This window comes from Myotis yumanensis, unplaced genomic scaffold, assembly GCF_028538775.1.
Source record: "Myotis yumanensis isolate MYYU_CA2020_CCGP unplaced genomic scaffold, mMyoYum1.0.hap1 SCAF_20, whole genome shotgun sequence".
NCBI lineage: Eukaryota > Metazoa > Chordata > Mammalia > Chiroptera > Vespertilionidae > Myotis > Myotis yumanensis.
Genome location: NW_027223771.1, coordinates 5,701,848 through 5,728,672, shown reverse-complemented (window position 1 = coordinate 5,728,672; position 26,825 = coordinate 5,701,848). Strand labels below are relative to the sequence as shown.

General features: G+C 48.7%; 1 protein-coding gene and 1 long non-coding RNA gene across 2 annotated transcripts in view; both read right to left on the bottom strand.

Moving 5' to 3' along the window:
* Window positions 1-1,104: 1,104 nt before the first annotated feature.
* FAM174B (family with sequence similarity 174 member B) lies at window positions 1,105-16,645 on the bottom strand. The gene is made up of 3 exons (XM_070400586.1): window positions 15,284-16,645; window positions 6,352-6,483; window positions 1,105-2,160 (listed from the first exon to the last, which is right to left on the bottom strand). The coding sequence occupies exons 1-3, from the start codon at window positions 15,598-15,600 to the stop codon at window positions 2,157-2,159; spliced, it is 453 nt and encodes a 150-aa protein (XP_070256687.1). The 5' UTR covers window positions 15,601-16,645; the 3' UTR covers window positions 1,105-2,156.
* A 23-nt stretch (window positions 16,646-16,668) lies between these two features.
* The window catches only part of LOC138998467 (uncharacterized), a 75,004-nt gene continuing 64,847 nt past the window's right edge, over window positions 16,669-26,825 (bottom strand). Inside the window, exons 9-11 of the long non-coding RNA XR_011469174.1 lie at window positions 26,099-26,232; window positions 16,956-17,100; window positions 16,669-16,740 (exon numbers count right to left, since the gene is read on the bottom strand). This is a non-coding gene — a long non-coding RNA (uncharacterized lncRNA). The remainder of the gene's footprint in view (window positions 16,741-16,955; window positions 17,101-26,098; window positions 26,233-26,825) is intronic.

Genomic DNA, 26,825 nt, shown 5'->3' with positions numbered 1-26,825 from the left:
ATTCTCCAAAAACAATGAGGATTCAATATTTATCAACCAAAGAGGCAGCTCTTGGGAAATAATTTTTTATTTTTTAAATATATATTTTTTATTAATTTCAGAGAGGGAGAGAGAGATAGAAACATCAATGATGAGAGAGAATCATTGATCGGCTGCCTCCTGCATGCCACGAGCCCACAACCCAGGCATGTGCATGTGCCCTTGACGGGAATCGAACCCAGGACCCTTCAGTCCGTAGACCGATGCTCTATCCACTGAGCCAAACCAGCTAGGGCTTGGGAAATAGACCTGAAAATGTATGTGGAATAACAGCTTGTCCCCCCTCTCCAAGGGCCATTTCATTTCTAAGCTTTTCTCTAAACCACCAGGTCCAGGCACATGGCACTGGGCCCCACCCCCTCCTCTTCCAGTCTTGCGCCCTCATCCCTGATCACCAAAAGGCATCTTGCTGGCCTCCATCTCAAAAACATCCAAACCAGCGCACTCATGGTTCATGCCGAAGGTTTTTTGTTGATGTTTTTGTTTTATGTAAGAGCCTGTAGTGTTGAAGCTCCACAATTTGGAAGGTCATTCCCCGCTGCGTTTGCTAGGCCTGGGGGTGAGCACCGGGGAGCCTGAGCCGGTCTTCACGTTCAGGCAGAGGACCCAGCTGTCCCGCAGATCATTCTGCGGCGCTTGTGGAAAAGGCAAGTGTGAGCGGCAGTTCCAGTTCAAAGGGCAGAGGGCGCACAGCTGCCATGTAGTCAACAGTCTGGCCCATGAAGACACTGTGGCGGGGAGAGAGAAAGCAGGCCCATGCCTCTGGTAAACAGGATAGAAAAAAGGAAAAGGAAAGTCAACAAAGGAAATGAAATCAGGGAGGAGCAGGCATGGTGCGTTCCATACAGCATGTGCTCTTCCCATAGTGGTCTCCCCAAGGGTTCCCCCCCCCACACCTCACCCCAACCCCCCACCCCCACCTCCGCCTTTCCTGCAGGGGCCAATGTGCCTTCCATACAGGCCAGGGCTTCAGTTCTGGCAACTGAAAAAGGGCTGAGCTGGGAAAGGCTAGAGTTTTCATCCAAGGCAACGGTGCAGACAATTAACAGACTGATACACAAACCCTGCAGGAAGCCAGAAAAGAGCTTTTTTTTAAAGTACAAAACACCTTTCTGGGGAGAACAGAGTCCCAGGGCCCCAAAGGCACTGCCAGTCGGCTTTAGCAGAAGCATCCACCCTGGGAACAGTGAAACGGGAACCCCGATCAACCTGAGAAGCCAACCCAAGTCCCTGCTTCCAGAAGCCACCCGAACCCCTGACCCACAGCTGGGGTACCCCCTGAGTCAGCGGGTTCTAGTCCAGCCTGGACAGTGTGCTTTTTCCGCCAACCAAACCACCATGCATTGAAATGTCCACAGTGATATTTTGCAATTAAATGTCTAAGACCGACGATATAAGAACTATGACAGGGCACAGAGACACAAAGGCTGCCTCTAGTGCATTCTTTTTCCTTCAGACAAGAAGAAACTACTTTAGAGGTACACACATACACACATATATTTTTTTCCCTGATATTCAAAATCCTTTATGAACTAGCCATGCCCAGTTCTGCTGAACCCTTTAAACAAAAGAAGAAAAAGAAAAGGAGCCACAAACATGTATATACTTCTGCTATGGGCTGACCAGCTCCAACGACTCTCACTCTGAACACAGCCATTCCCAACAGAAGGCCAGAACCTGACCAAACCCAAAAGTCCAAAGGATTAGACATCTCGCACGTCACAGATCCAGGAGAGCAGAATGTCAGAACGCCTCACTGCACAGATGGATATTCTTGAGGTTCTTCATAACTTCTGATCTCTTTTACTTTTGTCAACAGTTGCTTTCAAGTTAATATTTTTTAAGTCGACACGTTTCTACCCTGTGCCCCTTGGCAAAGCAGAAGCCCCTTGAGGAGGAAAAAGGGGCAACATTTTGAAGTGGTGTCCAGAGGAAGGGAGAGGCGATTCTCCTGCGGTGACGTTCTGAGCAGGCGTTCGATGCACACAAATGTGCCAGTTTCATAAATAATGTTTGTTCTGGTTTCAACACCTCGGACAAGACGGCTTCCAGATCCTTCCCGCCCAGGTGCCGCTGACCAACTTTCCACAGGATGCCAACACGCTGGGAAACAGGTTTTACCTAAAAGAAGAGGAAGAGTGAGTCAGGGCCTTCCTGCAGAGTCCCAGACCCATTCTGGCTCCTCTCTAAACAGTCTCCATCCTGTAGTCACACTCCCCAACCACAGGACCTTTGAACGTGCTGCTGTCTGGAAGGTGAGCTCCATTCCTCCAAGTAAGTCCTCCCCTCCCCTCAGATCCCAGCTCGGATCCTTTCTTAGTTCCCCACATAGACCCCCTAGCCCTCAACCTCTTTTCTCTTTGGCTCCCTCCTTCCTCGTACTTCTATAGCTGTTTATGCCAGAGCTCGGCAAAAGATATAAATGCTGGTTTTTCTCTCTTTTTTTTTTTTTACAAATCTAGATTCTTAGGCAGCACTATAAACTGCACGTGTGTGTAGGCAAGAACTGAATAAGTCAGACTCACTTAGTAGTAAATTTCATTGCCACACAGACTTCCTGTTCACATAGGCTCGCTCCTTACAGACATGAAGCTCAAATAGTTTTAAGATGCGTGATACCGTAGCTGAGAACTTCCCCCAAGTGCCAATATTGCTTTTCAAACAAACAAAATCGCCCCGTGAGATGCCCACTTTTGACACATGCGCTCAGCATTCTGCAAGGCGCAGGGCTGGCAGAGCTTTATTCCAACTGGTTTGGGGATGCCCCTGATGCTGTTGCAGGCCCAGGTCGGATGCCCCAGCATCTGCGGGGAGCCTGCAGGTCACCGTGTACCCTCCGACTCCTTCCAGGCCTCAGAAGCCCACGATATCCATCGCCTCTGCAGTCCACATACTAATGTTTTGAAGAGTTTCGCTCCCACCCTCAGAAAATGAGATGGGCACAAGGGCCTTGGAGCCCAACCTCTCAAGCAGTCCCTGCCCTCAGTGTGCTTTGCAACTGAACCTCAGTCAAGAAATAAGCAAGTCAAGTCTGTTTTCTCCTACTCACAGCCTTGTCTCCAGGGTCCCCTTGCTGCCAACAGCCACCAAATGCCCTTTGTTCCAAAGACAAGATGCCAGGCATGGCCTCCAGTGATGCAACGGAAATCTTATCAGTTTCTAATTAAACTCCCACAGGCAGCTCTATCCACAAGAGGTGGGAGGCAGGCAATTTTAGAACACATACCTGCACCCCACAGGCACATTTTTTCCAAACCTAAGGAGCAAAGGAGCAGGGGCCTCCCTCCTGGGGGAAGGCAGGGCTGGCAGGAGCAGCGTGTTCTCCAGGCACCATACCTTTGGGCAGCATTTGTCACACTGCCGATGCCACCTACCAGACAAGCAATGCCACCTACCAGACAAGCGGAAGAACGGCATCTGCCTTGCCTTAGGGGACGCCCAGAGGGTGTCAAAAAAGTCTCCTGTAATAAAGCAGGGATGCAGACAGACCCAAAACATCAGCCACAACTGCATGCGAGGCCAACCAAGCTCAAAACACATGCAACCAGGATTCGGTCATCTTTTGAAATATGGAGCCATTTCAAAACCTCCGGGTTCTCTCTGTACTCTGCATAGCCACCGCTTCCTCTTTTTTAATTGGCCTTTTTTTAAAAAAAAATTTATTTTTATTGATTTCAGAGAGGAAGGGAGAAGGAGAGAGAGAAACATCACTGATGAGAGAGAATCATGGATCTGCTGCCTCCTGCACGCCCCCTACTGGGGATCAAGCCCGCAACCTGGGCATGTGCCCTGACCAGGAATCAAACCGTGACCTCCTGGTTCATAGGTGGACGCTCAACCACTGAGCCACACCAACTGGGCTTAATTAGCCTTTTTAAGTACAGAGTTGGAATCTCATTTCTACAGGTCCCCTCCTCCCCCACCACCAGTACTTCTGGCCCTACACTTGGGAGGTCTTATCTCATGGATTATAACATCGCAGGGATGGGAGCCTAACAAGAAGGCTGCCGCGGCCTCGCCTGCCTGCCTTCTCTCCATTTCCTGCCTGAGGAGCTAAGTCTAGAGATAGTATCAGGACTACACATGTATAACAGTAAGAGCCAGGTGCTGCCTGACTGCCCTGGCACCAAAAACAGGACTTTCCCCTTCGCACTCACTCATGAAATCACCCAAGGTTACAATCCAGCCACATCCGATTTAAATGAACTATTTCCCAGAGAAAAAGACAAAGAGCTGTGAACAGATGATCACGTGCAGACAAGGAAGTTCTCAAAATCACTAAACTGAACATAAAATTGCCCCTGAAATTCGTGTTCTTTTCAAACATATTGACCTGAAAAGTTGTTCGTGATGTGCCTGCTGTTCAGGTGAAAGATGTTCCAAAACAGCATGTATGACATGGTCCTATTTCTGTACAAAAGGAAATTCCACGTATGTACTCACACACACACTCTAGTGGTTGTTGCGAAGCAGTGAGATTACAGGTCATTTTACTTCCCCTTTTTCTTATCTGGAATAAGGATACACCTGTGATAAGGAAGGCCTGTAAGCAGTCTCTCTAAATGATCAGTTGTCTTTGAGCCTGAGCACTAGAGCGGTCTTGTGTCTAAGTGACTCACTTCAAGTTCACTGACAACTTGATGTTACTTCAACCATGAACAGTACAAACTTCTAATGCGAACTATTTGAAGTCCAGTTCTTCCCAACAAACAGGGAGGCAGGCTAGTGCCCAGCCGTGATAAGGAAAGCCTGTGGGAGGCAGCCGAAGTAGATAAAGTTACAGAATAAACATTCCAGGAAAGACGGCTGAAAATGAATGACGAAATATTCAATAGAAGTTAGGGGAAAGAACAGAACACACCCAAAGAAAGCTTAAGGAAGAGAAGCAGAAATCAATTGGAAATGGCAATATAATAGAGAGGATCAAAGAAGCTGAAGTTTGATCTTTGTATAGATGAATAAAATTAAACTTCCAGCAAGCTGGATCAAGAAAAAGGAGAAAAGGCAACTGTAATCAATGTTAAGGATAAAAAGGGACCATGACCACACATGTTACAAAAATTAAGAACATGAGAATAAGAAAATGTTGTGTGCCAGGCTGGTGTGGCTCAGTAGGTGAGCTTCAACCCACACACCAAGAGGTCCCTGGTTCCATTCCCAGTTAGGGCACATGCTAGGATTGTGGGCTCAATTCCTAGTAGGGGATGTGCAGGAGACAGCAGATGGATGTTTCTCTCTCATGGATGTTTCTCTCTCATGGATGTTTCTCTCTCTCTCCCTCCCTCTCCTTCCTCTCATTCTCAAAAATCCAATAAAAAAACTTATTTTTTAAAAAAGAAAAATGTTGTGAACAACTTTAGGACAACACATTTGAAAACTTACATGAAAGAACAAAATACAACCCATCAGAACTGACCCAAGAAAAAATAAAGACTAGATAGTCCTATAACTGTTCAAAGAACTGAACATCAATAATTTTTTTAAATCTTTGCACAAAGAATATATCAGGCTATTCCCGGCAAAGGTAACCAAATAGAGTGGCAGTTTTTATTTATTTCAGAGAGAAGGAGAGAAACATCAATGATGGAGAGAATCACTGATCAGCTGTCTCCTACATGTACCCTACAGGGGATTGAGCCCGCAACCTGAGCATGTGCCCTGACTGGAATCTAACCATGACCTCCTGGTTTATGGGTCAATGCTCAACCACTGAGCCACACCGGCCAGGCCAGACTACCAGCCTTTAGACGACAATACTACTTATATCCATGTACTCAAGAAAGGGCCCCCTTTTCTACCTTACACTCAAGAAAGAGCCTGCATATAGAATTTCTGGACAGACTGATTACTATATTTCTTTGTTGAGGAATTTTTTCTTACTTAGTGAGATCTGAAACTACCACAAAAATGGCTCAGTGTATCACAGAGCCCACAAAGTGATTCTGGTCACCAAATATGGATGAAATTATTTTATACAGTGGCTCAGAATCAAAACAGCACGTTGGTCCACTTAAACCATCAAGTGCTCTTACTGTACCATACCCACTGGCCTGCGGGTGCAGGGGACCCTTTTCATTGTGACTAATGAGGAGGACACAGATTTCTTCACATTATGTGTTATTTCTGTGCATTGAATGTGAGCCAGATAAAATGGCTAAGCAATAAAATCAGTACGATCACTAACTTTCTTATGTGTATATTATTTTGTAGTATGACTATTACTTATTCTTCTCAAAGGGTGCTCTTCACCAAAACTGTAAATTCTAACTCCCAAGCCCAGGAGCCCAGGGCAGCTGCTGTCCCCACCCGCACCTGTATTTGATGTCAAATACTGTGGAGTCTTCATCCTCATCATCCTCTTCATTCAGCGGGGCCATTTCCACGCGCTCAGCTGGGGTGGTGATGATGTCATACTTGCGGGTCTTCTTCAACCTCTTTCCGGACCTGGAAGAGAGGCACAATCCTGAGGACTCCACCATCCCCCGAGGCAAACCACGCACTGTCCCCAGCCTGGGTTCCAGGGCCTGGGGAATACCCCGGCTCCTGCGCTTTCAGCCATGGGACCTCGGGCACGCTCCTGACCTCAGTAACCCTTGTGGTTCTCACCCACAAAACAGAGATGATTAAAGCTGCCCTGAGCACTGGAAAACCCAGGAACCAAGAGAAATAATAGAAAATCCATGATGCACAAAAGACCAAAATGTTCAGAGGGCAGGATCCAGCTCTGCGCTTGCACGGGCATGATGCACCCCGTCCCCTCCCTCCTCGTCCCCTGCCCGGCCCTGTGGCATTGGATGGTCACCGCTCCAAGCACAGGGGGCGCAAGCTGGCTTTAAGAGCACTGCCCTGTGGGCCATCAGGTGGGATCTGGGTCAGAGCCTGGCCACTTCCTACCTGTGTGGGCATGGGCAAGTGAGTTCATCTCCCTAAGCCTCATAAATAAAATGCGATAAAAATAATGTGTGTCCCTCACAGGCGAGGAGGGATGAAGTGAGATGATGCATGTAACAGGCCTACACACAGAAGGCTCTTAGCAAAACGACTGTTAGTGAATATAACCAGCAAATAGAAGTGCTACCGCCTCTCCTGGACGGCCAGGACTTGTAAAAAGGAGTCAGTTTTGTCTCCATCAGGAGGATTTACGAGGCTGCTGGGTTACAGCACTAAGCTTTTACCGCTGAAATAACAGGACCACTGCGGGCCACGGGGGAAGTGCGGAGACAAGACCCGAGTTCTCCAGCGTCAGGCTCTCTGCGTGAAGGAGGCAACGTTTATCGGGGACTAGCTGAGCGCTCACGATGCCACTGGGAACACTGCTGCTGTTATGACGCCTGATGGCCTTTGCATTTATTTCTCAGTCACTATCTGGACTCTCCCAATGCCTTCCTTTCTCTGTGCCCCTCCCTTTGCAAGTAGAGTCGATATGGCCCCTTTGCCACAATTCTTCTCCCCTGGAACAAGGTCTCATTACGCCAGGAGGCCTCAACAAAGTGATGGCGACTGGCGGGTTTCAGTAAGTGTCCTCGCTGCCTTCACGGGAGCAGGCCGGGCCAGCGATGTTCTAGAAGAGACCAAGGGTCCCTCCGCTGGAGCCAAAGCACACATTTCTAACAAGTCAGGGGAGAAGTTCAACATTCTTTTACTCTGAAATGCAATCCTAAAGCCAGGGGGGTTGTTTACTCAAAGGCCCATTCAACAGCTGGTCAGCAGCAGGTTCCCAGGGAGGCTGGCAGGCACCCCAAGCAGACAGAGGCAGGGGGAGCTGCGCTCGGCTGACCAACTGGAGAGAGGCCTTCCTTCCTCGCTTCCCCCCCCCCCCCCCCCCCCCCCAGGGAGAAACAAAACTAAACAAGCCCATCAGGGCTGTGACTGGAAGTTCAATTTGGGGGTATGGTGGTCAGATCCACAGACCGCATGTCTAGGGATCGGGGTTCAGATCTCGGCTCTGCAATTCCTTTGTCTCGGCTCCTCTGAGCAAGTCACTCACCCCGACCTCTATCCAACAGGGCTCCGGCCACGGCTCCCTGAACACAGGAGTCTGTGACCTTCCAGGTGCCCCCAGCAGTGTCACCAGCGTCACCACCCCTCCCCCCTGTCCTGCAGCTGCCCCTCCGCACCATGTTGGGGCCCCTCTGCTCCAACACCAGCACCCAGTCAAGCAAAATGACCCCCACAAACCCCAGAGCCCCGTAAGCACAGAAACCAGTGAAGCGGGCCTGGTGTGCCATAAACATTAGAACAAACACAGTGACGTTGGCCATCTGGCAGCCAACTCTCTGTCTCGGGGGCCAAGAGATACAAAGGGTGGTGCTCACAAGCCCAGCCGCCGCACCTGACTGTCACGTGGGGCAGAGGCCCAGCGTTTCCAGATATTTCCACTTGTCAGGAAAAGCAGGAGGCTCCCAATTTCTAAGTGTTCTCAGCTACCTGCTTAAAATCACTGTGCAGATCAGAACAAAACCATAAACACTTATCTGTGGGCCATCAGTTTGCAGCCTCTGACTCCGTTCCCTGGCCATGGTGTACTGGTCACGCGTGCCAAAGCGTGAGTGACAATGAATAATTCAGCTAAAACCATGAGGCCGTAGAGATGGGCTGGTACACAAGTTCAGCCAAGGTCCCCGCCGCTATTATACAACCTCGGTGCTTCCCTCCCCTCGTGGGCACTGTCTGTCCCCTCGGGATTAATAAAGTGCTACCTCGTTGACTGACCCCAGCACCTGCGTCTAGCACACAACACACAGTGTGTCCAGTAAGGCTCATGCAACACGGGCCAGGCAGCCACACAAAGCTCAATTACAATGCACTGTAGTGCTTTCCTCCATTACACGGCCGCCTCCATCTGCTCCCACCCTGGTTTCTCTTTCCCTCTCTCAGTGCCTGAGGCCAGACCACCTCTCGTTCTTCTAAGGTGAAATGGTCACCCCGGGTTTGACCTGTCTGAGGAGCCCCATGAGATGTGACAACAGCAGTGCCCCGAGACCTGTTCCTCCAGCTCTCAAGTGTGTTTACCCAGGGCTGGCCCACTTGGTTCTACGTGCGCTGCCAGCGGAGGAAAGCCAGGCTTGGAGCGAGGAAGGCAGCCTCTAGGGGCAGCGGCAAGATGACCAGGAGACTCTTTGGTGGACCCCGGGGACCCAACACAGCCTGGAAACTGTGGTGTCACCGTGCTGTGGGGCATACGGCATAAGGAATCTGTTCAGCATCTACTTGTCCCTGGCACAGGTCAGTTCTTGCCACCACTACCCCCACTTCAGGGAGAGTTACTTCTCGGAAGGGGCTCCCAAACTGTCCACCTCAAGCCCAGATGTCCAGCTGCCTGGCTCACTTTCCCCCCCATTCAAATCTTAGTCAAACCACCAAAAACGACCTCCTTAAAAAAAAATGGCCTCCTGATGTCAAACAAACTCCACAGTCCCTCAAAGTCACAGAAAGGGACTGAGTCTTCCAACCATGGCTCTGCCCAACGCTCCAATTTATTAAAATAATACCAATATGCGAATGCGCAATAACGAAAAACACTTCAGAATGGTAACTTTCCCCAAATCCTAACAGTATGAAGCTTTTACATTTTCTCTTGACTTTTCTTATTTTGTTTTAACTTATCTTCACTGTTGAACGTATCACAGGTGTCCCGTTTTGTCCCCCATTGATTCTCTCCACCCCCCACCTGCTCCACCCCCAGGCCTTCACCACACTATTGTCTGTGCCCAGGGGCTATGTGTATGTGCATATATTAAGTCTTATTCTTATTACAAATGTCAGTACACAGACAACTTGGGGAAAGTTTGGGGATTCCAGGCTAAGTAAGAAAGTTTTCGTTCCTTTTCAAAGACCTGGCTGAGTAAAATGACTAGGTTTCCGTGCTTCCAACATCTGCAGGACACGGTGGCGTGCATCTTTGCCACCGACGCATGTGCGACAGCTGGGCAATGTCAGATCAGCTAGAATTTGTGTTCCTCTCCATTCGCCGGGAAGCACCAAAACAAAGCCTCCTTTCGGATCAGAGATTTTACAGAGCTTTTGAAATAAGAGGTGGCTGGGCATGGAGCCAACAGAGATCTGGGAGAAACGTGGCGGGAGCTGGAGAGCTGGGAAGCTCGCCAAGGCGGGGAAGGTTCCCCAGGAGGAAAGGAAAGTTGTGGTTTCAGGTGGTGGTTTCTGACTTGTCTCCACCTTCTTTGTAAGACACCGGAAAGTCGAGTTCCATCCCCGCAGATCTCAAAGGGTAAAGTTAGACCTAAGACGCCAAAGGTACTGAGAACAGCGGCCACTGGCGTAGGTGCTGTTCCTGAATCCATGCTACCCCAGCAGATGCTCTGACATAAAAAAACCCGAGGGATCAGCCCTGGCCAGTGTTGCTCAGTAGTTAGAACGCTGTCCCATGCACTGAAGGGTCTTGGGTTCGATTTCTGGTCAATGGCCCGTACCTGGGTTGCAGGTTTGATCCCCGGCCCCAGTAGAGGATCATGCGGGAGGCAATCAATTGATGTGTCTCTCTCACATCAATGTTTCTCTCTCTCTCCTCTGTCTTTCGTTCCCTCCCTCTCTCCTTTCCACTCTCTTTGAAAATCATTGGAAAAAACATCCTCAGGTGAGGATTAACAACAATAACAATAAAATGGGGGAATGGAAGTTTTCTACTTACTAGACACAGCCTCTTAGTTGCTTCCCTTCCAGCTCTCAGAAGCAAGTCAAGGAACAACATGAGGGGTGGGGGGAACAGCTTCTCTGTGAACTGGGCAGAACTGCACATACAAAACACACATGTGCGCACATACACACACACGTACTCTAGCCAGAGGGCACTCTGCCTTCAAACTGCTGTCCCTCCTTCCAATTTTGTCTCATCTTAACATAGCTTTCCTGAATTGATTAAAATACATGAAAAAGGTATGAATGATTCTGCAGATGGATTAGTAAGTATGGGGAGAGATGAGACAGCTACTGAAACTCAACAGAAAATGCAAAACAAAGCAACGAGATACCAAATCACACTCATTTTGTTGGAAAACCTTAGCAAGTCTGATAATACTAATGTGTTGAACTTGATGGGAGAACCTGAGACCCCACCCACAGGCATTGCAGATGGGAGGGTAAAATAGTATAGACTCAAGCGTATCAAGTATGTGTACCCCCGGACCTGGAAATCCCACTCATAGATGTACACCCCGATGCTCTTATACAAGTCCTCAGGGGGACACGTCCAAGGGAGCTGAGTGTACAGACAGGGGGACAAATAACGAATAGATGTCCATTTTAAGGAAATTCAGGCAATGTAGAAATGTATCATGAATAATAAAGATGTCATAAACAATCTACACATTCACGTGTAGAATGCATACACGTACATAGATTTTTTTGGCACATTCACATAAATTATTTATTTAAATGAGCTCATCCTAAACATGTGGTTTATAACCTGTTCCATTTAACAATATAAAGTATTATAGCAACACCATCATTTTTAACAGCCATATAGTATTCCAGTGTAAGGATTACCATAATTCCTTTAACCAATGCCCAACTGTTGCAAACTTAGATCTATTTAAACCTTTTGCCATCAAACACAACTGCTCTGAATTCCACTGCCCGTGCATCCTTGTGTCCTCTCCTAATAATACATTTAGAAGCAAAGACTCTGTATCACAGTGAAAAATGTGTGCGCCTTAGGAATGGGATTGCTTGGCTAAAGATTTTTTTTCCCACTGCAATACACATTCTTTGCTTCTAATTTTAACAGTTTCCTTGGATCCACATTTTTTCTGTTGTCTGGCAAAGTGACTCCTTCAGGGAAAACAGACAAATAGGCCAGGACTGCCACTTTATAAACAAAAACACTGCACCCTTCCTCCCTTATCTACATCGTTAAGAAAAGGAAGGGCCACCATTCAGACAAATTCCTAACTCACCGGTTTCGGCATCAGCCATGCATTTAGTTAGAGAGGACATTTTGAGAAGCGTCAGCAAGTGTAAACTACTCAGAAGTTCAACATTCACTTGCTAAAAATATCTTTATTAGACTGCAGCTTGTGCCTGGAGCCACAGTAGGTGTTAGAGAGACAAACGATGAAGGCCCAGCCCTGCTCTCGGGAGCCCTCAGCCTCCTGTGGCAAAGAGACATGTTAGTGACACCCTTGACTCACGTGGGAAATTCAAAACTCCAGTGTGCAGCCCTAGCTGGTTTGGCGCTCAGTGGTTAGAGCGTCGGCCTGTGGACTGAAGGGTCCCAGGTTCAATTCCGGTCAAGGGCACATGCCCGGGGTTTGATCCCCAGTGGGGGCGTGCAGGAGACTGCCAGTCCATGATTCTCTCTCATCATTGATGTTTCTCTCTCTTTCTCCCTCTCCCTCCCTCCCTGAAATCAATAAAAATATATTTTTAAAAAAAACTCCAGTGTGCTCTGGGAGCCCTGGTGGGCCCTGGCAGGGGAGGGTTCTCACAGGAGGCGCCGCAGGAGGGCAAACAGCAAGGAGCTGGCAATGTGGTCTTGGTGGCGAAGGGGACTCCAGGCAGAGGGTCGGAGTGGGCAGAACACGCAGGCCTGAGGCCACAGGCCACTCTGGAGAACCCCTACAAGTCCGGAAGGGCGGGAACTGCGGACAGAACCAAGACAGGGACACAGGAGGGTGGCAAGGCCCTGGTCGTGAAGAGCCAGCTTGCCCACGTGCTAAGCAGAGGGGCGATGGCGGGAGCAGAGACAAGGCTGGTGGCAGAAGACGAGGGCTGTGGTTCAGAGACAAAGCAGGGGCTCAGGGCGGGCAGAAACGCTGGCAGGTGGAGAAGTTTCCGTGGGTGGAAGGGCTATGGGCGCAGGTGAGAGAGCCTCAGGGTGACAGGGTGGAATGGCCAGGAGTAGCAACTGCCTGCTAAGACGCTGGGCAGGGGGCAGGTGAGAGGGATGCCCAGCCAGTGCGCAGGCCTTTGGGAACCTGTGGACTGAGCCTGCAGAGAACCAAAGGGGGAAGGTCCCATCCAGACTACCGAGCAATGTGATGGGGCACAGCCCTGCCTTAGCCACAGACGTGTGGAATGTTCTAGAATCGCACAGACGACTCACTCCCTACCCTGAGATACAACTTTCTCTCTGCCAAGGAGCCCATGGGGACTGTGCAGCATCTAGGCCCTTCCCGGCTGCAAATGCCATGAGTTGCTGACTCCATCAGAAACCAGTTCCCGTCCCCATCCTGTCCACCTGGTAGCTCACCCCAAGATCGTGTCCATCCCTGGCTTCTCTGTGAAGCCAGAACCTTCTCCCAACACTCCGCACCCAAGCCAATGAGGACCCATCCCGGCCAGGCCTGGGGCTGCTCTCCCTCCCAAACTCCCGCTCGGGGCCCTCACATCTGGCCGCACACTGCTTGCTTTCCTCTCCCCCTCCTGGATAATAAGGAGCAGGCTGGCAAAATAGTTCAAATGCCTGCTTGGAAAGTCCACCGCCTTCTGGGCTCAGCGGCCTATTTTCTGCTAAACGTTTCAAACCTCCAGGCTCAGAATTGCTCTAGGCATCAACGTTCGCTCCACCTGAACAGTCAGGGAATCAGGCTGATGGAGCGTTGCTGGGTGCCAGGCCAGGAGGGCTATGGAGACACTGGGCTGTCTCTAAGTATGGGACTGGACACTACACCCAGCCACCCAGCACAGCAGGAGAAGGGTTGCATGGAGGCTGCAGGAAGGCTAGGGCTGGGGGAGGCCAGAAAAGGAAGCCAGGGCCTCATGTGGATACCCAGGAACACTTGGAAGATGCACGGGGCCAGGCCTTGGTGGCTGCGGGCAGTCTCGGCAGGTGTGAAGCGGAATGGCCGGCCCAGGAGTGAAAAAGCCCAAGCCAGCGCCGTGGAGTGTAGGGAAAGGAGCAAGTGACAGAGAGAAGGCTCGGGAGGCTGATGGCCGCAAGGTGCGCTGGCTTCAGTTTGTTAAGGGCCCCGGGATGCAATGCCCAGGTAATGGCCGCAGGAAGGTTTGTCAGCAGAGGCATGGGCAGTGGGAAGGCCGGGGTCCAGAGAGGGGCAATTCAATTCCCACATGAGGGGACCAGCACAGCGAGGAACATGGCCAAAGCCAGGGCACAGGATGGTGGGGTGGCCGGGGGGCCACAGTTCCCCCTTCTCCATTTGCTTAGGTCCACTGCCATTTCATCCTACAGACGCACCAGGAAACACCTTGACTCAAAGTCACATCATAACTGCAAACCTATAGATAGCTCCCCCTCCCGGTCTGGTTTCTGTTCCTGCCGCTGAAAATGCTCCCACGGGGAGCGCAAGCCCCGGGCCCCAAACCTCCAACAGCTGATCAAACACCCCAGCACACTGTGTACACTTGGAAGGGGAGGGAATGGCGTGAGTAATGATACACACACATACACACCCACATGACCCAGCAGCCCGCCCAGTAACAGGACACATTCGGTTCCTTTCCTTCAAAGACAGGGTTTCCCAGGCACTGGGGGGAAATATGCCCCTTGCCTCCACTGTCGCCTTCTCCATCTCCCTACTCCAGGTACCTGGACATCCTTCCCAACTTCCCAGATACGTTCTCCTTGAACTTGAGCAACCTACAAAAGCCTCTCCAGGATCCCTTATACCCATGGAACCTAAACCAACTCGGTCAGGTAGGAGCATAGCAGAGTTGTCCGTGTCCCCCACTAACAGGAAGTACTGAGGCCACCAGGAGTCACCAAGCATCCTTGGGGCGCAAAGCGCACCCCCAACAGGCCTCCTGCAGACACCCCCATATGCCGGATACTGCTTCCTTTAGTAACACAGGGAAGGAAAAGAAAAAAGGCAGGTTGGGGCTAGGGAGCCTCCGAGGAAGGAAAGGAGGGAAGACCAAAGTCAGACGGACCTGGTTGCAAATTCTACCTCCACCCCTGAGTTTACTTGGCTAAGCCACCGTGCCTGGCGGGAAGATTTACCCTCATCTGTGAAACGGGTATAAACATAAATCCCGTGTAAGGTTATCAAAAATCAGAGCGCTGTTGTTGGTGCTAAGCATTCACAGAGAGTTCAAGGGAATTCAGCATTTATTTTATATGTATATATAGTTAAAAGAGGAGAAAATTCCTAAAATGTAACCAGGAAAACCAGGCGAGCGCACCACCGAGGGGCGACTTTAGGCCGCCTAGGGGGAGCCGAGCCGCATTCAGAGCATCTGTGCGCGCAGGTGGCGCGGACGCGGTCACGGTCACGGCCGGTAGGCGGTGCAGGTGGACCCGCGGGGGAAGGAGAGGGGAGCCGGGACCCACCTGAAGACGCGCAGCAGCAGGCAGGCGATGAGGAAGGCGGTGAAGGCGCACGCCACGATCACGGCCGCCTTCAGGGTGGGCAGGTCGCGGAGCAGACCGGAGATGCGGGTCACCAGGGCGTCGCCGCTGCTGTTGGAGCTGCCACCGCCGCCCGTCACCGCCGCCGCCCCCGACCCGGTCCGGGTGGTGTTCACTGGCCGGGAGCCGGGCGCCGGGTGCTGGGGCTGCGGCACCGCGACCACCTGGGCACGGATCGCGCGGGCAGCGGGCGCGGCCAGGAGCACGAGCAGCAGCGGCAGGAGCGGCGCGGCGCGCATGGTGCCGGCGGGCGGGGCAGGGCGCGCAGCTGAGCCCGGTCCCGCACCCGCGCCGAGGCCTGCAGCCGAGACTCCCGCTGCCGAGGCGGCTGCGCGGTGTTTGGCAGGAAACTGAGCCCGGAAGAGCCCGCGGCGCCGCCGCCGCCGCCGCCAACACGTTGCACGGAGTCATTCGACGGGGCCGCGGCCCCACGTGGGCGGGGCAGGCCACCAGCCGGGGTGCGGGCTGCGCTCCGCTCGCTCACGCGCGGCCCCAATCACGCTGAGGACCTAGAATCCCTGGAAGAAGTAAGGGCCGGGCTAACATTTAATCCTACAACCCCTTTAGTTGACAAGTATTTCTCTTGTTCTCATTTAATAGTTGATTTAGGACCCAGATTGAGCCAGACTAAGAATCCAGGACTATGCGACCTGGAGGTAAGCCCCCACTCCACAGGAGGCGGAACGCTGAGGCCTGCAGTGAAGTGGGGTGCGCGACGCCCAATGCATTGCATACATTTCAGTATCTCCCCATTTCCCCCCATTTCTGTCAAAAGTTTTTTAACTCCTGGCTTCAGACCTTTTGCGCCTCTCCTTATGAACCGGGCTCGGATGTGCGTTTCGGCATCCGTAACTTCGCTGTGGACAGCAGCTGGGGCAGAACCAGTCTCCCGCCCAGGCTGAAGTTCCAGACACCAGGGAGTAACTGCTTGGCTGACTGATGTGCAAGCTGAATGGTAAGTGAAGGTTCTAATGCAGTGGTTCTCAACCCTCCGAGTGCCGCGACCCTTTAATACAGTTCCTCATGTTGTGGTGACCCCCAATTTCATTGTTAAAAATTGAACATAATGAAAGCATAGTGATTCATCACCAAAACAATATGTAATTATATATGTGTTTTCTGATGGTCTCAGGCGACGCCTGTGAAAGGGTTGTTCGACCCCCAAAAGGGGTCGCGACCCATAGGTTGAGAACCGCTGCTCTAGTGTGAGGCCCACAGGGTGCTTTCCTGGAGCACTTTCTCTGTACACTGTGGGCCACAGGTTCCACCTTTCACCCTAAGGATGGATTCTGATGGGACACTCCAGTGGTGGAATGGGTAAGCAGATAAACACACGTGACAAGGACTCACTGACCTTAAACAGCTCGCTCCCGGACCTGCTAAAGAAAGAGGCAGATAATAAAGATTGTAGAGTGTATTGGTCAGCTATAACTGCCTAACAAATTACCCCAAAACTTCACAGCTTAAAACAGCACACATACATTATCTCACAGATGGTATGGGTCAGGAACCTGATTAGAGCTTAGCTGGGCCCTCTGCTTTGGGGACTCTCACAAGGGTGCAATCAAGGTGCCAGCTGGGGCTGAGGTCTCACCTGAATACTCGAATGGGGAAGGGCCTGCTTGCACGCCCTATCAGTGGCTGTTGGCCAGACTCAGCTGTCCATAGGCTGCTGGCCACAGGTCCTTACCATGTGGGTTTTTCTGACATGGCAGCTTGCCGCATCAAAAAAGGCAAATCTATAAGGCAAAAGAGAGTCTGCTAGCAAGAAAGACATCATTATCTTATGAAACCCAATCACACACATGACCTCCCAACACCTTTGCTGTAGACAGGGTGTGCCTCCAAAAATGTATACACACTTTAACAGCTGATAGCTCAATTGGTGTTTCTTTCTTTTCAGATTTAATCCATTGGAGTTAATAATTATTCCAAGTGTGTATACACTTTTGGGGACACCCTATATATTCTCTTGGTTAGAGACAAGTCACAGATCTTGTCCACACTCAAGGGGAGGGATTTCCCAAAGCTGTGAATATCAGGAAGAGGGGATTCTGCCAGCATCTAAGTAGGTGGTGACCACTATAGGTACTACATTTTTTCTTTCATGAAATGAACAATAATCAGGTTATCAGAAGTCATCACCCAGGAAGTGCTACCTAAAATGCACATTGCAGCCCTTTCTGGTTTTGCTCAATAGATAGAGCGTCGGCCTGCGGACTGAAGGGTCCCAGGTTTGATTCCGGTCAAGGGCACATGCCTGGGTTGCAGCTCGATCCCCAGTAGGGGGCGTGCAAGAGGCAGCCAATCAATGATTCTGTCTCTTCATTGATGTTTCTCTCTCTCCCTCTCCCTTCCTCTCTAAAATCAATAAAATATATTTAAAAACAAACCAACAAACAAATAAAATAAAATAAGAAGCACACTGCTTATGTGAGCATGCGCTGGTGGTGAGAAATTTGGACAAGTCACATGATTCAAGTCTCTTCCAACTCGAAAATACCACTTCCTGGCATGTCAAAAATGTTGCTTTGGTACAGAGCCAGCTTTATCATGTCATCACGATATAATTTACAAAATAAATTCCTAATGAACAATCTCAGACATCCATGATTTTGCAGCACTGGCTTCTAAGGCATAAACCTCACATCACGGGTTCATGTTTTTGTCCTTCTCAGAGATTCTTATGTGGTAGGGCAAAGAGGTACTGGGTTTGAGAGCCTCTCAGTCAAGATGAGAGAGAGGTTTGGCCACCGACTGACTGGCCTTGGCCAAGGACTTAACCACCAAATTCAAGTTGTGTTTTTTTGATGTCTAAAGTGAGGAGAGTCACACTTAGCTCAGAAAGATCATTGGAAGCAGCCATAAGAACAGAGAAAATATGAGTTAGTACTCTAGCCCTTCCTTTACCGCAATTCAAGGATCAGCATAGATTTGTTTGACTATGTAACAATGACTTACCACCACAAATACAGAAAGCATAAAGATTGGCTATTTTTAGAAAAGTGAAATTTTAGAATCTTTCACCCTAGCCGGTTTGGCTCAGTGGATAGAGCATCAGCCCTCAGACTGAAGGGTTGTGGGTTCGATTCTGATATAGAGCACATACCTCAGTTGTAGGCCTGATCCCCAGCCTTAGTCTGAGCCCATGAAGGAGGCAACCAATTGATGTCTGTCTCTCACATCCATGTTTCTCTCTGTGTGTCTCTCCCCCTCCCTTCCACTCTCTTTAAAAATCAATGGGAAAATATCCTTGAATGAGTATTTTTAAAAAATAAAAATAGAATCTTTCATTCTTCCTGATTATCCAATCGGCACATCATCACAACAAAGGACTTACTTACAAAATGCCCTTAAATTAGAGTTCCTTAGACATTTTGATTCAACCAACCATAAACATGACCTTTTTAAACACGGAACAATGATGACAGGCAATGAAACCCACTCTGGCTGATTTCAGAAAAAGGGAGTTTATTGGAAGCATGTTGGGCTGCTCCTAAAATCAACTGTCAGTTCTAAAAATGTGGCCTGTAGACTCCTGGAGTGCCTGAGCCACTTTCCGGAAACCTGCCAACTCAAAACTAGTTCCGGCCCTAACCGGTTTGGCTCAGTGGATAGAGCGTCGGCCTGCGGACTGAAGGGTCCCAGGTTCGATTCCGGTCAAGGGCATGTACCTGGGTTGTGGGCACATCCCCAGTGGGGGGTGTGCAGGAGGCAGCTAATTGACGTTTCTCTCTCATCGATGCTTCTAACTCTCTATCCCTCTCCCTTCCTCTTTGTAAAAAATCAATAAAATATATATATATATTTTTAAAAACTAGTTTCGTAGTAATACTAAGATGTTATTTGGCATTTTCACTGATTTAACATTTGCACTGATGGTGCAAAAGTAGTGGTGATAAAACCGGATGGTACCCTAGCATAAATCAAGATAAGCTATACTCATAGCAATTGGATTCTTCACAACCATGCACTAGAGAAAAAAAGAAAGCCAGTTTTACTTCAGAATGCCATGGATCTATCCATGAAATTACTTAAATCTTGACCCTTGAGAACAGATCATGTTAATATTTTATGTGATGAGATGGTAAGTATGAATAAATCACTTCTGCCGCACACTGAAGTATGATGATTGTCTCAAGAAAAAGCACATGGGAAAACTGAACTTCCCACGTTTTTCAGGAAAACCGTGTTTAATCTGAAGTTTTTCAACTTCAGACCTGGCCTTTGGCAGGCATTTTCTCAAAAATGAACAAGGTGAGCCTGTCGCTTCAAAGATAACAACTAACAGTATTGTAGCAATGATTATAATGCAAACCTGCAAGTGAAATTTTGAATTTTTAGACAACTTGTCAATTCAGATGCTTTCTGATGAGCTTGGTGGTGATACTAAAAAGTGTAGGGTTTGGATATTGTATGATGGATTTGGAAGAACTACATAAATCAGCACACCAATGTCCCCAAATGGCCAATGCACAATTACAAAATCTTGGATGGGTAAAAGATCCATTCAAAATGCAAGAAAAACCAATGGATTTAGATGGAACAGAGTACAAAAGTTCATTGGTATGGTTCCAGATTTCACATTGCAACTAATGTTTAAGAAATGACTACTTTAGCCCTAGCTGGTTTGGCTCAGTGGATAGAGCGTCCACCTGCAAACTGAAGGGTCTGAGGTTCAATTCCGGTCAAGGGCATGTACCTTGGTTGTGCGGGCACATCCCCAGTAGGGGGTGTGCAGGAGGCAGCTGATCGATGTTTCTCTCTCATCGATGTTTCTTGCTCTCTCTCCCTCTCTGTAAAAAATCAGTAAAATATATATTTAAAAAAATGACTACTTTAGCCAAGCCGGTGTGGCTCAGTGGTGGAGTGAGGGAGGGAGAGAGGGAGGGAGGATAAAAGAAGGAAGGAAGGAGGGAAGGTATGAGAGTCAAAGAACATGAGTGAGAGGGGAGACTTGAGCATCCTCCGAGGACAACATCCTGCATCTTAGCATCAGCCCCTTCCAAAGGATGCAGCCCCATCCTCAGCTTGCTCCCATCAGCTCTCCTGGGGAGCTGACAGAGTACCAGCTGCAGCTCATGTTATTCCCCGCTGGAAATGAGGGTATTATCATATGATATTCATGCCCATTTTTATAAATAATTCATCTTTCTTTGCACAGAAGTGAAATAGCCTGAAGCTAGAACATTTAAAAGGAAGGCTGGTGCTGATTCATAAAATAATAACGTGCTGGATTGCCAGGCAATTTGTGAACGTCCCAGAGCTAAAATACATCGAGTTCTAGGTCTATTTTTAGCCTGGAAAGGGCCTCCTAGTGTTGTTCTCAGTTCACACTTGATAAAGGACTGTGTTATGCTTTCTCTGAAACTGGGCTTTCCCTAATCAGTTACAATCACACGGGGAACTCTACAAGATCACTTGGCAAATATGCGTATCTACGAAGTCCAAGCCCCCGGTACACAATGCTTATTTTAACTCTACAAAAATAAATTATAAACAAAAGGATCGTGGGGCCTGATCAGCCACGCTGTGGGAAACGGGGCCACACTGTTGACGTTTCTGTGACTCTTCCCCACGCCTGACAGCGAGATTTCTTTGACAGGAGGACAGCAATTCCGGAGCTGCGAGGGCTTAAAAACAATTGTTAAACAAGAAGATTTGGGCCTCGGTGTTGTTACGGGTCCCCAGTCCCCCCAATATCATGTGCTATTTTTTTTTTGAAATCTTCATTTCCTCACCTGTAATGATGTTTAAGATAGTCTGATTGCTCTTGTCAGTTTATCTGCAAAAGGTGCACAGCAAATTCATAATCTTGGTTCCATATAATACAGGGGAACCAAGCAGTCTGCTAGGGACTGAGGTTCTTCCCAGGACATGGGAAGCTCAGTGCTAAACCAGAAAGTCCCAGGAAAACCAGGACCCATTAGTCATCATACCCATGGGGAGGGACTCTAGGATGGGGCAGGGGCACAAGATAATGACTATACCCTTTCACATATTTGGAATTAAAAAAATATTTTGTTATTAATTTTTGAGAGAGAGAGGAAGGGAGAGGGAGAGAGAGATGGAAACATCAATGAGAACCATTGATCAGCTGCCTCCTGCACGCCCCCTACTGGGAATCAAGCTCGCAACCTGGGCATGTGCCCTGCCTGGCAATCAAACCCGGGACCTCTTGGTTCATGGGTCGACGCTCAACCACTGAGCCACACCGGCTGGGCTTTATTTGGAATACTTTGCCATGTGAGTTTATTACCTTTTCGAAAAATTAGGTTAAAAATGTTCTGCCAATATGAGATGTGAAAACTATTCACATTAGTGGATCTGTAAGAGTGGCAAACAATAGTTTATTCGACCCGAGCAAAAATAACATTACATTTTTTTATTGATTTCAGAAAGGAAAGGAGAGGGAGAGGGAGATAGAGATAGAAATATCAATGAAGAAAAAAAAAAAACAAGAAAAAAATAAAGAAATATCAATGATGAGAGAGAATCATCGATTGGCTGCCTCCTGCACACCCCCCTACTGGGGATCCAGCCCACAACCTGAGCATGTACCCTTGACTGGAATCGAACCCGGGACCCTCCAGTCCGCAGGCCGATGCTCTATCCACTGAGCCAAACCAGCTAGGGCAACATCATTACCTTTAAGTGCTGCTTTGTTTATTACTTCATTCGTTTCTGAAATATATCCTCCAAAGGACTTGACAATTAATCACCGAAAGAACTAAAAATTTTGCCAAGTTCTTTAACACTCATTCTCCCAACACCGGAAGGTAACTGGGGCTGATTTTTGTTCCAGATGAACAATTAGGAAAAAAGAGGCCCCGTGAGGTTATCTGACTTGTCCAGGGTTGGACGTGAGTGTGTGATGGGCCTTCTCTCCCCGGGCAGGCCTCTCCTTTGCTGGCCTACTTCACATCTGGTTAGCATTGTCCAACCATGGAAACAGCGGGCTGTTGCCAAAGAGAAATATTTCTATCAAAGTTTCTCAAGTGTCCCCTAGGAGAGCCCGCCAACAACGAGGGATGACATAATAGTGGCTGATGGAACCCTCCCAGCCAATCACACTGCAGCGAAGGGTGCCACCCACAGAGCACGTATGATGGGCTTTTAATAGGACACAAAGTCCTCAAGTGCATCATGGGAGGAGGGCCCCAACCTCTGAGCGAAGGGTGGCCCATCTGCTGAGCCCCTTTTTGTCTAATACACATCAAAGTCACGTTCATTCTTTTTCTTCTCAAAATGAAGATTTTGAGAGGCAAAGACCAGCTGGGCAGAACTAAAGGGTGTACAGACTTCTTTCTCTGGCAAGGCTGAGGGGCGGATGGGGGCAGCTCACCCTCCCACGGTGTCTGTAAACTGAAGAGCCACTGTGAGGCCGACCCAGCCTGCCCGATGAGAACACACCAGCTGCCGTCCTGAGTGTTTCCATCGGGGCCTGCGTTCCCAGGGGAGCCACCCCACATCCAGAGGCACCTCCTCCATGCCTGTCCCGCTGCGATTCCCACAGTGGGTGTCACCAGCCTCTCAGAGAAGGCCTGTGTTAGGTTTTGCATTTGCCCAAATTCCTGTTTGAATTCCCAGACAGAGCTTTTTGTCTTTTTAAAAAATATATTTTTTTATTGATTTCAGAGAGGAAGAGAGAGGGAGGGAGAGATAGAAACATCCATGATGAGAGGGAATAATCGATTGGCTGCCTCCCATATGCCCCCCGACAGGGATCGAGCCCACACTGGTGACCTCTTGGTTCCTGGGTTGACGCTCAAGCGCTGAGCCACACGTGGCTGGGCCCAGGCACAAGATGAGACACAGGAAGACGTTTTCGGATGGCCCCAGGTGGCACCTTCTCTCCTGCCCCCAGTGTGAGTTCCAAACCTTCCTGCCTCTGTGGCTGCCTCCTAGCCCCACTCCAGACCCTTCAATCCTCTACTGGATACTTCCCATTCTGGTCTCTCATCACTTAACAAAATCCCCTCAACTTTGTATGTCGCCTAGAACTGAAAGCTGCCCAGAATGAGGATGACTTGGACTGCTAAAACCAGAGTCCCGGGCGCCAGGGGCGTGTGGTCACGTAATGGCATTGCTCAGATTGTTCTGGAAGTAACTGTCTTTCTGACCAGACTGGAGAGGAAAAATTTTGCCTTGCCCCTGTTCACATTCCCAACATCTAACCAAAAGTCAGGGACATATATGGTCCATTGTCAAAAACAATTGCTAAATGTGTTCACTGAGATAGCAATTAATTGGGGCAGCGAAAGAGCTAAAGGCCACGGTTCAAATCCTGTTCCCCTTCCTGCTCGACCTTGGGCAACTTATTACTTTCATTTACATATTTATTTGTTTGTCCCTGAATGATTTTAGGCAAATGTCTTGGCCTCGCAGAGCCTGTACTCACTCATTTGTAAAATGGAGATAATAATATCCACTTCATAGAGAAAATTAAATGTGAAAATTAAATGAGGGTAAAGTAGTTAACATAACACCGGCATATAATAAGCTTTCAATAAATGTTAGATGCTAATACTATTTGTTATTATTAAAGAGTTAGCACAGTGCATTCAGTAAGGATTGGTTCCCTTCCCCCATGAAATAAATGAATACAGGTAGCCTCACACCATAGCGAAAGCTTCCCTAAAACAGTGGCTACACATTAGAATCCCCAAGGGAACTTTTAGGAAGACTGATACCCAATCCCCGACCCATTAATTCAAACCCCCAGGGATGGGTCCTGCATCAGCTCCTTAAAGGGCTCCCCTGGTGATTCTAATAGGCAACTGGGGGTGGGAACCTCTGCCTCAGGGCACTGGGCTAGCTGCTCTTCAGCCCTTAATTGCTGCACTGGGTCTTTCCAAACACCCCTAACTGAGCTATTGTCAACATCAATTCCCTTTGTCCCCCTCCCTCCCTCCCCCTCCCTCCCTCGTCTTCAGAGAAACAACTGGAGAACTCCAACCATTCCCGGTTGGTACCATCCTTCCTAAAGCCCTTCCACAGGCCCCTGCTGCTCCCTTCTCTTCAGAACCTTCATAGCCGGATATTCTCTCAGGAATCTGAAGAAATGAAAAAGAGGCCGCTTCAACTGTGTCTTTCCTAAAGGGACAGATGGTTTTATTTTCCAGCCAGTGTTTCTCAAACTGGGCTTCACAGACATCTCCCTGGAGATCCAGGAGTTCTGCAGAATGATTTTGTTTATGTTTGCTGGTCATCTACAATATGACTAGGGTACATTATCTGGTCACACCTTTGTAAGAGACCCGCTGCAAGATGTGAATGCCCAGGTTTGTGTTTCATGACATAAAGGCAGTGCACATATACAGATTTTTGAAGTAGTCCAAATAGAGGGACCACAGCAAGAAACACAGTCCTCCCAGGGCACAAGGCATTGGAAGCAAAACACTCCAAGTGACCAGCAAATAGCCACTCGAGTTCAATTCACGACAGAAATAGATGCAGTTTGTGGGTCCTGTCTTAGCACAGTTGGCAACAGTTTTTTAGCCATAAATTGCAAGAGGAACGACATGAAGATACAAATTATTTTCAACTGCAAATAACACATAAGGTTTCATTTTTCTCATGTCAAGTATCCGGAGGTGGGTGATAGCTGGATAGCTGACACTGGTTCAGCAGCTCAGGGTGTTAGGGACTGAGGAGTCTGGGCATGTGGCTCAGTGGCTGACCATCAACCTATGAACCAGGTGGCCATGGTTCAACTCCTGTTCAGGGCACATGCCCGGGATGTGGGCTCCATGCCCAGTAGGTGTTGTATAGGAGGCAGCCAATCAATGATTCTCTCTCATTGATGTCTCTATCTCTCTCTCCCTCTCCCTTCCTCTCTGAAATCAATAAAGAAAATTTTTATTAAAGAAAAAGAAATAAAAGTGATCTGATAAGTTAATTCACTTCAAGATCCTAAGAACTGATCACTTTAGCCTCCTGTCTCCTCAGCAGAGACGACCCAGAGAGGGCAATTCTTAACAAATGAATCTCTACTGAGTGAAATTTCTGAATTCTGGAAGAACTTTTTACTACCTTAGCACAGAGCCCTAAAGCAATGGGGCCAACAGCGTACATTGCAAGGCTGATTTCTGGAGGGCTCGGATCTGCCGCAAGCCCACACTCTTCAAGGTGGCATTGTGAGTTTGTTCCACCCCTTCTTCTACATTGAACATATCGCCCTAGCCAGTTTGACTCAGTGGATAGAGCGTCGGCCTGTAGACTGAAAGGTCCTGGGTTCGATTCTGGTCAAGAGCACACGCCCAGGTTGCGGGCTCAAGCCCCAATAGGGGGCATGCAAGAGGCAACCAATCAATGATTCTCTCTCATCATTTATGTTTCTATCTCTCTTTCCCTCTATCTTCCTCTCTGAAATCAATAAAAATGTATTTTAAAAAATAATAATAAAAATAAATTGAGCATATCAACATTAAAAAGCATACCACCTGCTAGCTCACCCCCACAATTAAGAGAGCTTCTTGCGGCTTGACCTTAGATGAGCATCAAAGTGAAATATTTATGTTCTGAGCTTTGCTCTCCCACCCAGCTGGAAAGAGTTCCATTTCATGCCCCACCACTACCGCCCCGGGCAGAGGCCAACCTCTACCACTGCCCCCTCTCTGCCTCTACAGCCACAACTGCCATGATCTTTCCAAGCAACACATGAACTTTTCATTCAAAATCCCGTTCTGGGTGACTGGCTCACTGGGAAACATTCAGAGGTTGCCAATGACTCACCCAATAAATCTGAGGCCCAGCAATTGACTCGAAGTCAGTGGCGCCTGACAGCTGCTCGGTGGCTGGAGGTGAAAAGAAGCCAAATTCAACCCTGGTTTATAACAGCTAAGTGCTCTTGGTCCATCTCATGTGAGCTGTTGGAGTGAAAAGCAGTCAATTAGCAGTATTCCTGGCTGCAGCCTGGCTCCAACAGGTCGAAGTGAAGGTCAACTGTGAGCAGAGGGAAGGACATTTCATTGTCTGAATATAAAAGAGCCCAGCCGGCCCTAGCCAGTTTAGCCCAGTGGGTAGAGCATCAGCCTGTGGACTGAAGGGTCCGGCTTCCATTCTGGTCAACAGCATGCACCTAGGTTACAGGAGTGGGGCGTGTGTGGGAGGCAACGAATTGATGTATCTCTCTCACCTCGATGTTTCTCTCTCTGTCTCCCCCCCACCTTCCTCTCTCTCTTAAAAAAAAAAAAAAAAAAAAAAAAAGAGCCCAGCCGATCATGTACACATCTCTATCTAGCATATTCTAACATGCTGGAAGATATTAAAAGTCACTACAAGACTTCTGCCTTAAAAAGAAAAGAAAAAAAAAAGACTTCTGCCTTCAAAATTTTAATAATCTTGTAATATAGAAAATTACACAGAACAACGGGAGACAATACAACTGAGTAGCCATGTTCCTAGCTGGCATTCATCTGTCTGGAATAACTTTTCCCACCATTTTTGATAAGCCTAAATC

What these genes read in the sequence shown, in the direction of transcription:
- FAM174B (XM_070400586.1), bottom strand. Translation starts at nt 15,600, where the DNA reads ATGCGCGCCGCGCCGCTCCTGCCGCTGCTGCTCGTGCTCCTGGCCGCG. An exon ending in CTGCTGCTGCGCGTCTTCAG is followed by an intron (nt 6,484 to 15,283) that starts GTGGGTCCCGGC and finishes CCTCTCTTCCAG; the next exon opens with GTCCGGAAAGAGGTTGAAGA.